General features: G+C 43.4%; 1 protein-coding gene across 3 annotated transcripts in view; it reads left to right on the forward strand.

Moving 5' to 3' along the window:
* The first annotated feature begins 13,358 nt into the window (after positions 1-13,358).
* PCCB (propionyl-CoA carboxylase beta subunit) overlaps positions 13,359-14,689 on the forward strand; it is a 65,139-nt gene continuing 63,808 nt past the window's right edge. For 2 of the 3 annotated variants that reach the window (XM_023749565.1, XM_014450924.2), the window contains exon 1: positions 13,378-13,604. In XM_023749565.1, coding sequence (XP_023605333.1) covers positions 13,404-13,604 — 201 coding nt within the window. In that variant the 5' untranslated portion in view covers positions 13,378-13,403. Of the gene's footprint in view, positions 13,605-14,689 lie in introns of all 3 variants that reach the window. The other variant, XM_006083730.3, reaches the window with a different exon arrangement.

Consider the following 14,689-nt stretch of genomic DNA (forward strand, 5'->3'; position numbering starts at 1 on the left):
GGGCTCACGGCGCATGTCAGGCTCTCCGCACGGAGCATGCTCTCAGAGCGCCGGGCGCTCTCCCCGCCCCCTCCCCCAGGCGCGCTCAAATTCCCTCTCCCGGGCGTGTGGGCGGTGGTGGAACCTCCGCCACTTGACCCATCTTCCCCCGGTGTGGGCTGTCGGCTCCCCGCGCGACACGGCTTCCTCCGTGCCCGCCCCAGTTCAGGCCGGGCGAGGTCGCGCCATGGGACGCTCCGCCCTGGCTGCGGCGCGGCCTCTCATCACCCGGACCGACCACACGAAGAGGAAGCAGCCCCGCGCAGCCCAAGTCCCGCCCCCGCGGCCTTTATCCCGGAACCGGGCTTCTGGACCGCGAAAGGGCGCTGCCGCGGCTGGCTCGCTGGTGCTCGCCCGGCCGGGAGGGCGGGCCGCAGGCAACGTGGCTGCACGCCCCGCGGCTCTGGGCGGCCTTGGCTGGGGCTGAGGGCTCGGAGGCCCGGACCCAAGGCCTCTCCCCCAGCCAGAGCCGGGCTTCCCTCTCCCTCGGCCAGAGCTGGGCTTCCGCAGCCTCTGGTCCGGGGAGTCAGGCGAAAGGGAGCCGCCCGGCCTTGCAGAGGCGCCATCCCGGGCCGCACGGAGCTCCCCGTGGAACAGTCCAGTTTGAAAAACACGAACCCCTTTTCAGCTCCGGTGGCAGACCTAGCCCTTCTATGTAAATCAATCTTAAGAATCCATGGTCCTGCTTTAGAACGAACCCAAATCCTTAAAAGTAGTATCTGTTTTTAAACAAGCTTTTGCCTTATGGGTTTGTGTGTTGTTTTTTTTGGGGGGGTCTTGTTTTTGTTTTTGTTTTCCAGAAGACTAAGAACTCAGATTAAATAAACATCCAGCTTAACCTGATTCCCTTCCGCTGTAAAAGTACAAAACCTTTGACTAGCACAAGTAGAAACACAGCATAGGAACCGTTTCTTATCTCTGGACATACCAAAGTTGTCCAGCATAATTTTGTGCACGTAGTAGACGCCCTGCACGTTTACAAAATGGAATGTATAACGTAAGGAAATCTTTCGTGGCACACATACATGTTAGTGTCAGGGCCTTGTCACTTAGAGCAGAAATGAATAGTTAAGAGATTGAGGGAACCTGTATAAACCTCTGATATATCATTTCTACAACCATTAAAAACAGGTTTTCTTTATAAGGCCTAGCATATTACCAACAATTAAGTATTAAGCAATAAGGACTAACTTCCTAGTTGTGTTACGCAACAAAGCAGATATTAAAGTGGAGCAAAATATATTTGGTTGTCTTGTATCTGGAAAGCAGCAAATATTCTAAAATTCACTCTCATTCTTAAAATCCCCATCTTCTTTTTTTTTATAAAAGATTTTTTCTAAGCTCCTCTTCAAATAAAACTGTTATAGTATACATGTCTATTTTTATTCCAAATTCTAAGGTCTTCTTCCACAACACAGAGGTGGTTCTTTCCCAAAGGAGCAGCAAGAATAAAATAATCAGCACCGTTTTCTATTCAGGCAGCATAAATTAGCAGTCACCCCAGAAAAGTGATTACTTTCAGGGCTTTAACCTTGCTGATTTTCTCATAACTGTATTTTTTAAATCTCTTGAGATGTGCACGGACCAAATTAAGATTAATTTTATTGATGGTTCATTGGAGGGGGGGACTTAAGCCAGTTTTTTTCCTACATTGAAGAATAATCCCTAATAATTATTTGGTTGCTTGAGCCTTGCCAAAAAAAAAGAAAGAAAGAAAACAAATGAACTGTGTATAGAAAATAAAGTGTTTGGCAGTCCATATTGTTTGAGTTCATTTATGTTAGGTACACAGGCAAATTAATTTGTGGTGCTAGAAGTCATGATAATGATTACCTTTAATAGGGAAGGACCATGAGGTTGCTTCTGGACTGCTGGTCACATGGTTTTCCTGATCTGGGTTGTAGTTACACCCACACACTAGTGTGCTTACTTTGTGAAAGTTCATCTAGTTGCACACTTATGTTTAGTGCACTCTTTTCTCTATGTGTGCTTTACTTCAATAAATATTATATTTAAAAATAAAGTGTTTGGATCAAATACCTAGGAGAAATTATATACAACTCAAATCCCTTAATTATCAATTTAAAATTATTTTTTATATTTTATGCTTAATGATTATTTGGAAGTAAAAGTGTTAGTGTTGCCAGAGCTAACAAAAATACAAGATGGCAGTTTAAGTATTTAATGAAATGTTTACTTTAAAACAGTTTTGAATTTACAGAATTATTACACCGATACTTCAAATAGTTCTAGTATATTCTACACCCAATTTTACCTATTAATATCTTACATTAGTATGGTACATTTGTCACAATTGAGGAACTAATAGTAATACACATGATTAACTAAAATCCATATTCTATTTACATTTATTCAGTTTTTCTCTAATATCCTTTTCCTGATCCAGGATGACCTCCAGGGCCTACAACATTTAATCATGTCTCCTTAGGCTCCTCTTGGCATCCAGTTAAATTGTCATTCAAAAAAATTTTTTTGATTCAGACAAATGAAAATTTTCATTTAAACAGATGTTCCATTCTGTCTGTATTACCTACTCTTTTTAAATTAAAACTTATTTCTGTTCTCCAGTATTGCCAAGTGCTTACCTCTTTCACTGTACTTACCGTTCTTGACAGTTCTTGATTTGGCCCTATCTTCTCCCCATTATACTAAAACTGCTAAAAGGTCAGAGTTTCTCCCTCTTTGCCTTTTATCATCATCGCCTAGCATAGAATCTGACATATAATGGGCGCTAAGTAATTTTTAAAATAATAATGAGTTACTAGGAATGCAATATTATAAAGAAAACCTCCAGTACAGTGTTTGGTGCATAATGGGCATGGACAAAGGTTTACATATTTGCTTTTCCTTGGGGAGAGACATAAAATGTCTTGCAAATTTAAAGACAGTTCTTATTTCAGCTTGATCAATGTCAATTCTAAAATCCTTAATAAAACTAGAAGTGTGGATTGATTTGAAACACTCAGAATAATCCATCAACAAATATTTATTGATTGCACTTTGTGGACAATGAAGTAAATGCAGAAGTCGTTGTAGTGATGCTTTCAAAGAACAATGATCAGGCTGGCAGTAAGTCAGAGGGACTTTCTTCGAGGTTAGGCCCTTTATGAAATTATGAAATAGTTGTTTGCCTTTCCCCTCCTCCTCCTTCTTCTGTCCCCATCTTTTTCTTCCTCCACCAGAAACTATCTAAAGATAACAATTGCCCTCTCCCACTTTCCTATGTTGCATTCTCCCTTACTGCCTAGTATGTCCACTCTACTGCCTTCACCATTATAGGCATCTGATATGGACTGAATGTTTGTGTCCCCTCCAAATTCAGATGTTGAAATCCTAACCCCCCAGTTCAATGGTATTAGGAGGGTGGGGCCTTTGGGAGGTAACTAGATCACCAGGGTGGAGCCCTCAAAAACGGAATTAGTGCTCTTATAAAAGAGACCCCAGAGAGTTCTCATTCTCTTTGCCATGTGAGGGTACAAGGAGAAGTCACCCATCTTCAACTGAGAAGAGAGCCAGCCCTCACCAGGCGACCATGATGGCATTCTGGTCTCAGATTTCCAGCTCCCAGAACTGTGAGAAATAAGTGTTTGTTGTTTAAACAACCCAGTTGATGGCATCGTTATAGCAGAACAAGTGTTTAATTTACTATCATTGTGGAAAGAAATCAATCTAACTTCAATCTAACCTTAATCTAAACTCATAACAAATCTTTGGAGACTGTCAAGAGCAAATGCATTTTTATAGGGAGCAGTAAATCAGATGAAATTAAATCAAAGCCTAACCCAGACCAGACCTTCTCTTCTTTCCTTGACCAATCCTCTCTGTTAACAACTTCCTTTTCCATTTTCTGCTCTTTAGCTGTGGTTATACCTCCCCAACACTCAGTCTTAGAGATCCCCCAAAGAATCATTTTCCTTTGCATATCAATTCCTATTGATATTTTTCTATGACATTTCTTTCAAATCAATACATCTATCCATTCATTTCATCCAGAAACATTTATTTAGCAACTCCAGCACTCATTTATTTTATTATTTTTTTAAATAGATTTTATTGATTTTTTACAGAGAGAAAGGGAGATAGAGAGTTAGAAACATCGATGAGAGAGAAACATCAATCAGCTGCCTCCTGCACACCCCCTACTGGGGATGTGCCCACAACCAAGGTACATGCCCTTGGCCGGAATCGAACCTGGGACCCTTCAGTGCGCAGGCCAACGCTCTATCCACTGAGCCAAACCGGTTAGGGCGCACTCATTTATTTTATATCTCAAATATTAAAATTGCCTCCAGCTTCTTCATCCCTAACTCTAGTATAAACAAAGCATCTTGCTTTATTGATTATCCACCCAGCACAGTGCCAGACACATATTAAGGTACCCATTAAATGTTAGTGTTTTTATTCCCCAAGATACTTTCAACATTATTCCAATGCCTATTAAATTTGTCCATTCATTTATGCAACCAACATTTATTTCCAGTTACATGCCAGGCATTCAGAATAAAAAAATGAATAATTCAACAGTTTCCAGCCCTCAAAGAGTTCACAGTCTAGTTGGGGTGGCAGTTATATACACAGCTAATTTACAATTCAGCGTGGAGAGGATTTAGGGATGCAATTGATGGAAGCCTAAAATTTCTTAACAGATATTTCTGTTACATTATGAGTAAAACAATCTTGTGTGGACTTTGCTAAGAAAATAACTGCAATTATTCATAGCATTGTTTCTAAGGGAAATGTGTTCTGCATTCCAAATAATTTAAAATTGAATTTTTGGGAAACAGCCCGTTTGTCCCTGGAGGTTGTCTATTTCTCCATTACTTAAGCTCCCTATCCATCTTTTTTTTTCCTTTTTTTAATATATTTTATTGATTTTTTACAGAGAGGAAGGGAGAGGGATAGAGAGTTAGAAACATCGATGAGAGAGAAACATTGATCAGCTGCCTCCTGCACACCCCCTACTGGGGATGTGCCCAAAACCAAGGTACATGCCCTTGACTGGAATTGAACCTGGGATCCCTCAGTCCGCAGGCCGACGCTTTATCCACTGAGCCAAACTGGCCAGGGCCCTATCAGTCTTTTTAAAAAATGTTATTGAATTTATTGGGGTGACATTGGTTAATAAAATTATATAGGTTTCAGGTGTACAATTCTATAGTACATCATCTATATATTGTATTGTGTGTTTGCCATGTCAAGTCTCCTTCCATTACCATTTATCTCCCCTTTATCCTCTGCTATACCCTCAACCCCACTTTCCCTCTGGAAATCACCATACTGTTTGTTGTCAGCATCTATGAGGGTTTTTTTTCTTTGCTTAATCCCTTCACCTTTTTCACCCAGTCCCTCAAATGCCTCCCTTCTAACAGCTGTCAGTCTGTTCTCTGTATCTGTGAGTCTGTTTCTATTTTCTTTGTTAGTTTATTTTGTTCATTAGATTCCACATATAAGTGAAATCATATGGAACTTGTCTTTCTCTGACTGGCTTATATCACTTAGCTTGATACTCTCCAAGTCCATTCATGCTGTCCCGAAAGGTAAGATTTCTTTTTTTTTTAAGGCCATGTAGTATTCCATTGTGTAAATGTACCACAGCTTTTTTATCCACTCATCTACTACCTGGGCTGCTTCCAAATCTTGGTGATTGTAAATAATGCTGCACTGCACCAGTGTTTCTGGTTTCTTCAGATATATCCCCAAAGTAGAATCACTGGGTCATAAGGCAGTTCAATTTTTAAATTTTTAATTGATTTTTTTATTACTTATTTTTTAAAATGTATTTTTATTGATTTCAGAGAGGAAGGAAGAGGGAGAGAAATAGAGAAACATCAATGATGAGAATCATTGACTGGCTGCCTCCTGCATGCCCCCTACTGAGGATGGAGCCCACAACCTGGGCATGCGCCCTTGACTGGAATGGAACCTGGAACCCTTTAGTCCGCAGGCCAACACTCTATCCACTGAGCCAAACCAGCTAGGGCTTAAATTTTTAATTGACTTTTAGAGAGAAAGAGAGAGGGAGAGAAATGATGTGAGAGCGAAACCTTAATCAGCTGCCTCCTGCACGCCCCCTACGCGATTGAGCCCATAGCTGGGGCATGTGCCCTGAGCAGGAATCAAATGCTGCAACCTTTCGGTGCATGGGATGATGCCCAGCCAACTGAGCCACATTGGCCAGGGCCCATTTTTTATTTCTTTAGGTAACTGTATACTGTTTTCCACAGTGGCTGCACCAATCTGCATTCCCACCAACAGTGCACAATGGTTCCCTTTTCTCCACGTCCTTGCCAACACTTTTGTTTGTTAATTGGTAACAGCCATTCTGACGGGTGTGAGGTAATATCTCATTGTAGTTTTAATTTGTATTTCTCTGATTATTGCTGACATTGAGCATCTTTTCATATAGCTATTGGCCATCTGTATATGTACTCTTCGGAAAAGTGTCTATTTAGATCCTTTGGCCATGTTTTAATTGGATTGTTTTTGTTGTTGTTGTTGTTTTGTTTTTGGTTTTTTTTTTTTTGGTGTTGAGTTGTATAAGTTCTTTATAAATTTTGGATATTAACCCCTTATTAGATGTATCATTGTTGAATACGATCTCTCATTCAGTGGGTTGTCTTCGTTTTGTTAAAGGTTTCCTTTGTTGTGTAAACCCTTTTAGTTTGATGTAGTCCTATTTGTTTATTTTTCTTTTGTTTCCTTTGCCCATAGAAACATAGAAAAAATATTGCTACAAGCAATGTATGAGATTTTAATGCCTATGTTTTCTTTTAGGATTTTTATGGTTTTGAGTCTAACATTTAAGTTTTTAATCCATTTTTTAGTTTATTCTTTTTTTTTTTTTTTAATATATTTTATTGATTTTTTACAGAGAGGAAGGGAGAGAGATAGAGAGTTAGAAACATCGATCAGCTGCCTCCTGCACATCCCACACTGGGGATGTGCCCGCAACCCAGGTACATGCCCTTGACCAGAATCGAACCTGGGACCTTTCAGTCCATAGGCCGACGCTCTATCCACTGAGCCAAACCGGTTTCGGCAGTTTATTCTTATGTATGGTGTAAGAAGGTGGTGCAGTTTAATTTTTTTGCATGTACCTGTCCAGTTTTCCCAACACCATTTATTGAATAGACTAACTTTACCGCACTGCATATTTTTACCACCTCTGTCAAATATTGACCATAAAGGCATGAGTTTATTTCTGAGCTCTCTCTTCTGTTTTATTGATTTATATGTCTGTTTTTATGCCTATACCATGCTGTTTTGATTACTGTGGCTTTGTTGTATAGCTTAATACCAGGTAGCATGATTCCTCCAACTTTGTTCTTCTTCCTCAAGATTGCTGTGGCTATTTGGGATCTTTTGTGGTTCCATTTAAATTTTTGGAATATTTGTTCTAGTTCTGTGAAATATACCATTGGTATCTTGATAGGAATTGCATTGAATCTATAGATTGCTTTGGATAGTATAGACATTTTAATGATGTTAATTCTTTCTATCCATGAGCATGGTATATGCTTCCACTTATTTGTATCTTCTTCAATTTCTTTCTTCAGTGTCTTACAATTTTCTGAGTACAGGTCTTTTACATCCTTGGTTAAATTATTTCTATGGCCCTAGTTGGTTTTGCTCAGTGGATAGAGCATCTGCCTGCAGACTGAAGGGTCCTGGGTTCCATTCTGGACAAGAGCACATGCCCAGGTTGCCGGCTGGATTCCACAGGAGAGAGTGTGCAGGAGGCAGCCAATCAATAATTCTCTCTCATCATTGATGTTACTATCTCTCCCTTCCTCTCTGAAATCAATAAAAGATATATATTTTTAAAAATAAATTAAAATGAAATAAAATACATTTGCCTATCTTAAATATCACTTAACAATTATCAAGTGTAAAAATATATTTTAAATTATTTCTATGTATTTTTATGCAATGGTAAATGGAGCTTCCTTAGTTTCCCTTTCAGATAGTTCATTAATGCTTCCTATGGACTGCTTCCAGGCAATGACTAAGTGTGGCAGAGAAACTAAGGCCCATTCCTGGGAGATGCCAGACTCCTCTGACAGGTGACTTGGAGAAATCCCAAACAGCCTTGTCGAACTTTCCTCAGAATTGCACTGGGGTGTAAGATGCTTCCATCCAATACTTCTTCCTTCATTTCTTCACTTGAGGTCGGACTTGCATTGTAGTCCAATGACTCTACCCGCCTCCCTATTTGCCTCCCCATTTTCTCTCCTAGGCATTTCCTCTAATAAATGTCTTACCTAGATAATTTTATCTTGCATCCATTTCTCAGGGACCCAAACTAACATAAGTGGTACTGGGAGTGGTCCATGAAAATACGTGGTAAGATAGGAATTTGGACTGGCTCATCTACTGCCCGTAAGGCAAAGAGGATGCCATCCTGGTTAGTAGGTTGGACTCAGGTAGTTCCTGGCACAAGGTCGTAACTCAACTGCTAAAGCTTTCACCAGTGTTAACCTGAGAAAATGTCTCGGTAGAAGGGAATGCTGTGGCAGACGTGATGATGCAAGCATTTGAAAAGCAAGAAGGGAGCGATGACTACAAAGATAGTAAAATTGGGTGGTTACTGGTAAGTTGTATTGACACCCTATGTTGAAATCATGAGAGACTGAAGGCCATTAACAACAGGCAGTTTTTGGCTAAGTGAGAGAAACATAAGGCCTTTGGGATAGCTTACAAAGAGACCTTTATCTCTGTCAGGGCAAGGGAATACACAGCTGAGTGGCAGGATGAAGACCTAATTGTTAGAGTAGCAAAGCTCCAGAGACATTGGAAAGCTCAGCTAAGGCAGGTTTGGAATGGCCTTCCACACGCATTGAAGTACAGTACAGAGGGAGCAGTCTGGATGGATGAGGTGCCCTCCTTCAGGACACAGTGTATGTATTCAGTCAGAGGCCTCTTTATGGTGCTGTGTCCTGAATAGGAAGAATACATGGGTTGGGGAACCAACAGATAGAAGCAGCAGGAGTGACCCCACTTATTGTAACACCCAATGCCCCACTAAGGAATTTTGTGCTTTCTGTCCTCACTTATTTTTTGTTGCTGTTGTTAATTCTCATTTGAGGATATTTTTTTCCATTGATTTTTAAAAAATATATTTTTATTGATTTCAGAGAGGAAGAGAAAGATAGAAACATCAATGATGAGAGGGAATTACTGATTGGCTGCCTCCTGCATGCCCCCCACTGGGGATCAAGCCTGCAATCCAGGCATGTGACCTTGACCTGAATCGAACCCGGGACCCTTCAGTCCACAGGCCGATGCTCTATCCACTGAGCCAAACCAGCCAGGGCTCCATTGATTTTTTTTTTAGAGAGGGTGGAAGGGGCGGGGGCAAGAAAAAGACAGAGACAGAGAAACATCAATGTGAGAGAGACACATTGATTGGTTGTCTCCCACATGCACCCCAACCGGGGTAAAAGATTGGACCTGCAACCCAGGTATATGCCCTTGACCAGAAATTGAACCCATAATCCTTTGGTGTACAGGCTGATGCTCTAACCATTGAGATCACCTCCTAAGGCTGTCCTCACAACTCTGGACTCTACAGGGTTCGAGGTTCTAGTCCCCAAAGAGGCCACACTTTTGCCAAGGGATATAGCAAGGATTCCATTGACTTAAAAGCTGCAGCGGCTGCCAGGTCACTTTGAAGTCTGTGTCCAGGAATCAGCAAGGAAGAATCACCATCCAGCAAGGGTAATTGATTCTGATCAGCAGGAGGGCTGTTTTTGTTTGTTTGTTTGTTTTGGTTTTTTTTGCACAATGGGGACAAGGGGAAACACATGTGATAGCTAGGCGATTCACTTGTCTTGGGTGCTTCCTGGTACTCCTGCTCTTTTGCAACCATGAATGGACACACCAGAAGCCCTGGACTGAAAGGATATTACCAATGGTTCAGACCCTTCCAGAATAAAAGTTTGGTTTACATTGCCAGGTAAGGCATAAGACCTGCCTAGGTGATCGCTGAGGGTGAGCGGATTTGAGAATGGATAGTAAAGGAGGGAGAGGATAATACTAGGTGTGGCTCTGAGATCAACTGCATCAACAGAGTTTGTTCCACTAACAACCTCTTCTGAGTTTCCTCTTGGGAACAAAGCCCACAGGATCCAGGGAGGAACTGCGTCCCAAACCCGTGCAGAGTGGTACATCTGTGTGGGGCAAAAGGTAGACTTCGGTGGCCATGAGAATGTATGTCTCAGATCTCCAACTGCAAGGAGTGTAATCAACCATGCACCCCAGCTGCTGGCCTCTGAAATCCATGGCTGGGTTTGCTCTGAGGCCTTGCATCTACAGGCTTCTCCCAGCCAATGGCTGAGTGTGGCAGGGAAACTGAAGCAGGCCCCTTCCTGGGAGATGTGGGACTCATCTGGCAGGTGACTTTGCTCCAAGACTCCATGATGGTCTTGTTCAATTTTCCTTAACCTGCTCTACAGTCTAAGATGCTTACACTGGGCCTGCCTTCCATCCTTCCCTCTCTCCTTCAGTCAGGGGCAGGTTTACCTTATAATCACAGTCTGAAGACTCTCCCAGACTCCTCTGGCTCTCTTCCCATTTTCTCTCACAGGCATTTACCCGAATACATTTCTTACAAATTCAATCCTATCTGGACTTCAGCTTCTTGGAGGATCTGGTTTTGTTCAACGGATAGAACGTTGGCTTGTGGACTGAAGGGTCTCGGGTTTGATTTCGGTTTCAAGGGCATGTACCGAGGTTGCAAGTTCCTCCCCGGCCCAGGCCCTGATGGGGCGTGTGCAGGAGGCAACCGATGGATGTGCTTCTCTCACATCAATATTTCTGTCTTTCCCTCTCTAAAAATTAATGGAAAAATATCCTCGGGTGGATTTAAAAAAAAGTCATTTATGGATCCCTCCTGTGTTGGGCTTTCTGCTATGCACTGGTTATTCAAAGTTAAATAAGAAAAAAAAATCCTTGTCTCCCTGAGGAACCAATACTTACCCTAATCCAGGCAGAGAGGGGATCAGGGTAGACTGCCTTGAGGAGATGATACTGTGCTGGGCTGCATATCTGGCGCTTTGGCCAGACGGGTCATGCTGTGCTGTCTGTTCCTAAAACACATAGATAGGAAGGTACTGACATCAGGCCAGGCCTTGAGATATGGTCTCATGGCCCCTGCCCAGCACGCAGGCCTTCTTTCTCAGAAGGCCCAGAAGTCTCATTCCAAATTTGGGAGACAAAAGACTGGAAAAAGTATAAATAAAGAGAGTTTCCTCCATATTAGGGGGCCCAGAATTTGAAAGACACATTTTTCTCTGGGCCTCCACAGAATTTAATAATAAAATGTACCTCTTGCAGTCAGCGCTGCAGTTCAGCCTCTGCTTCGGCAGGGTGCTGTAACTATAGTCGCTGGCCAGCTCAATAAATCCTCGCTTGCTGTTTAAGACCTAATTGGAGTCGGTGGTCTTATTCCCGCGAATGTCACCCCACAACAATACATGAGCAAGGTATCAGGTGTAGAAGAGCATGCATAGTTTTAAGGAGAAAACCTCCAGAGCCATATGCAATTGCCTATGTGCTAGCTCAGTTCAATTCCACAAATACATTCTGAAGGCCTCCTATGTGTTGGGACTTGTTCCAGTTGCAGGGGCAACAGTAAGTTGAGCAAGCCAGCCATGGTCCCTGCCTTCTGGCTTAGAAATCTAGCTGGGGAGAGAGCTAAACAATCTTAACATGGTGTTAAGATGTACCATAGGGGAGGATCTACAAAGCACTTTAGGACAAAAGAGTCCCACTGCCCTCAACCCAAATCAAGTCCCAATTTCTAAACATGGTAAAATTCTTCACAATCTAACTCCATTATCACTTTCCATTCTCATTTACCACGGTTCCTCCAAAAGCTGAGGACACAGCCGTGTGTGTGTGTGTGTGTGTCCACGCGCGCGAATCTGAACATGTCAGGCCTTTGCTCACACTGCTAGTGTTCCCTCGCATACAATTACCTTCTCAGACATACCCTCCTTGATACACCCAGACTTGCCCAAATTCTCCCCTGTGCTACCAGGTCAGTCCCTTGTCCTTAAACAGGGACCCAAATGCAGAGCCAACAGCACCCATTACAGAGTCAGACAGGTGCAAGTGAACTTTGTCCAGCTACATGACTTTAGGCCTTGGACCCTCAGCTTCCCTGAATAGCTAGGTGAACAATTCCTAATTCAGGAAGCATAAGTCCTGGTGGTTAGTTCTTGGCACAAAGTAGGTGCTCAAAATTTCTAAAATGTTTGCTGAATTGAATTGCATTAACATAAGGACAAATTCCCAACAGTTCAGTTCTAAATCCCCTGAGAAGTGACTGTAAAACATCAAAAATCATCTAGAGGTCACCTGTTGAAACAGATTGCTGGCTGCACCCCCAGAACCTTCAATTCAGTAGGTCTGGTGTGGAGTCTGAGAATTTGAAAGTTTGCATTTCCATCTCTTTCCTCGGTGATGCTGAAGCTGCTGGGCCCACACTTTGAGAACCACTCCCTAGAACAGCGGTTCTCAACCTGTGGGTCGCAGCCCCTTTAGGGGTCGAACGACCCTTTCACAGGGGTGGCCTAAGACCATCGGAAAACACATATATAATTACATGTTGTTTTTGTGATTAACCACTATGCTTTAATTATGTTCAATTTGTAACAATGAAAATACATCCTGCATATCAGATATTTACATTACGATTCACAACAGTAGCAAAATTAGTTACGAAGTAGCAACAAAAATAATTTTATGGTTGGGGGTCACCACAACATGAGGAACTGTATTAAAGGGTCGCGGCATTAGGAAGGTTGAGAACCACTGGTCTAGAAGTTAGGAGCCCTGTGATCAGTAAGTGGCACATGGCACATCCCTGTGTTTGCATCCTGGCTCTCCACCACATCCTTAGCCTTGATCAAATCACTCTAACTCTGTGTTTCATTGACTTCATCTGTGGAATGAGCATAACAAGCTAATTCAAGTAAATGCTAAATGCCACACCTGGTCCACTGTTCAATAAATGTTGGCTAATTCATTATCTATTTATTTCCTGGAGCAAGTGGGATGAGAGAACTAGTGGTCTAGGTAGTCAGAGAAGAGCAAGGACCAAGGTCATCTTCTGTGTGTGGCCAGGAGGTTAGAGATGAGAGGACCGTTCCCAATTCTCCCGGCGACGCTGTGGGGCGGCCTGGGATCTGGAAATCTGAGGCCTTCCTCCCACGCACGCTCTGCATTCCAAAGGCTACGTCCCGCCGACGTTGCGCAGGCGCAGACCCCGCTACACTGACGCTCGGCCACGCACTTGCGTACTCAGGTGCGCTGGTTAGGGGCGCGCCGGCGGGACAAATATGGCGACGGCAATGCGCGTGGCGGCGGCAATGCGCGTGGCGGCGGCTGGAGCAAGGCTCAGCGTCGGGGTGAGCGGCCTCCGGGTCGCAGTCCGCAGCCTGTGCAGCCAGCCCGTCTCCATTAACGAGCGCATAGAGGACAAGCGCCGCGCCGCGCTGATGGGAGGGGGCCAGCGCCGCATTGACGCGCAGCACAAGAGAGTAAGTCCGGAGGGGACCGAGGCCGTCCCGCCCCCGGCGTTCGCGACCTATCACAGCGCGCCGGACTCCCGGCGCCCGAGGCCTCCCAGCCAATCCGCGCAAAGCTGAGGAGAGGCGGGGGCGAGAATGTTCACCTTGAGAACTTGTTGCTTTTCCCCGGGAGCCCCGATGTGCTTTATCACTTTCTGCTTTCGCTTGGAATGTTTGTTAGGCGGGCCTGGCTCTCCACTCAACAGCTATGAACTTTTGGACAAGTTACTAATCTTTAGGAGTCAATTTATTCTAAACAGGATAGTAATAATTCTCCCCTCGCAATCTTATTGTTAGCGATAGTGAAGCAATGACAGGCACTTCATTTTTAAAAATTATGCTTATTCTTCTCATGCCCCATGAAAGAATGGTTCTTGCTCCATATGGAAGCAGTAAAATCAAGACAGGTGGCAGGGAAAGTAACATAAGCAAACTCTTACATTAACCTGGGGTGGGGGTTGGGGGTGGTGCGGTGCATGCAGGGAACTTGGGGGACTTTGTCCCCAGAACACCAGCTAAGCCCCTTTAGGATCTCAGGGTCTCCGCGTGCATCGACCTGCTGGGTAGGAAAGGCACACTTCGAAGATAGGTGGTTTTTCTGGGGTGTTCATGTTAGTTTATATCTTTGGCTGCAGTGAGCAGCCTAGGCACTGCTGCCCACCGCCCAGGCGTTGATGGAGATATGCTGGGTGGGCCATTTAGCAGCAGGGGAAACTGAGGTCCAGATCAGTAGGTTATCTGGGAGTTCAAACTACACTTGCTTACTGCGTCCCTGACATATGTGAGTCTGGACCGATTTGCTGGATGAATTAAATAACCAACCTGGAAAGTGCAGAAGTGAAATTTTTAGAGGTGAAGGGCACTGAAGCATAACTCACAAGTGTGGGGGAGGTGACTAGGGTGGAAGCCTGGGGTCTTCAGTGAGGAGATTTGAACCAGCCCGTGAGTCTGAATTGAGTGTTGAGTTAGGTGTTGTAAATGCCCATTTGACAAGGGTCGAAAGGTGACAGTTTCTATATATATATATATATATATATATATATATATATATATAT

This window comes from Myotis lucifugus, unplaced genomic scaffold, assembly GCF_000147115.1.
Source record: "Myotis lucifugus unplaced genomic scaffold, Myoluc2.0 scaffold_8, whole genome shotgun sequence".
Taxonomy (NCBI): domain Eukaryota; kingdom Metazoa; phylum Chordata; class Mammalia; order Chiroptera; family Vespertilionidae; genus Myotis; species Myotis lucifugus.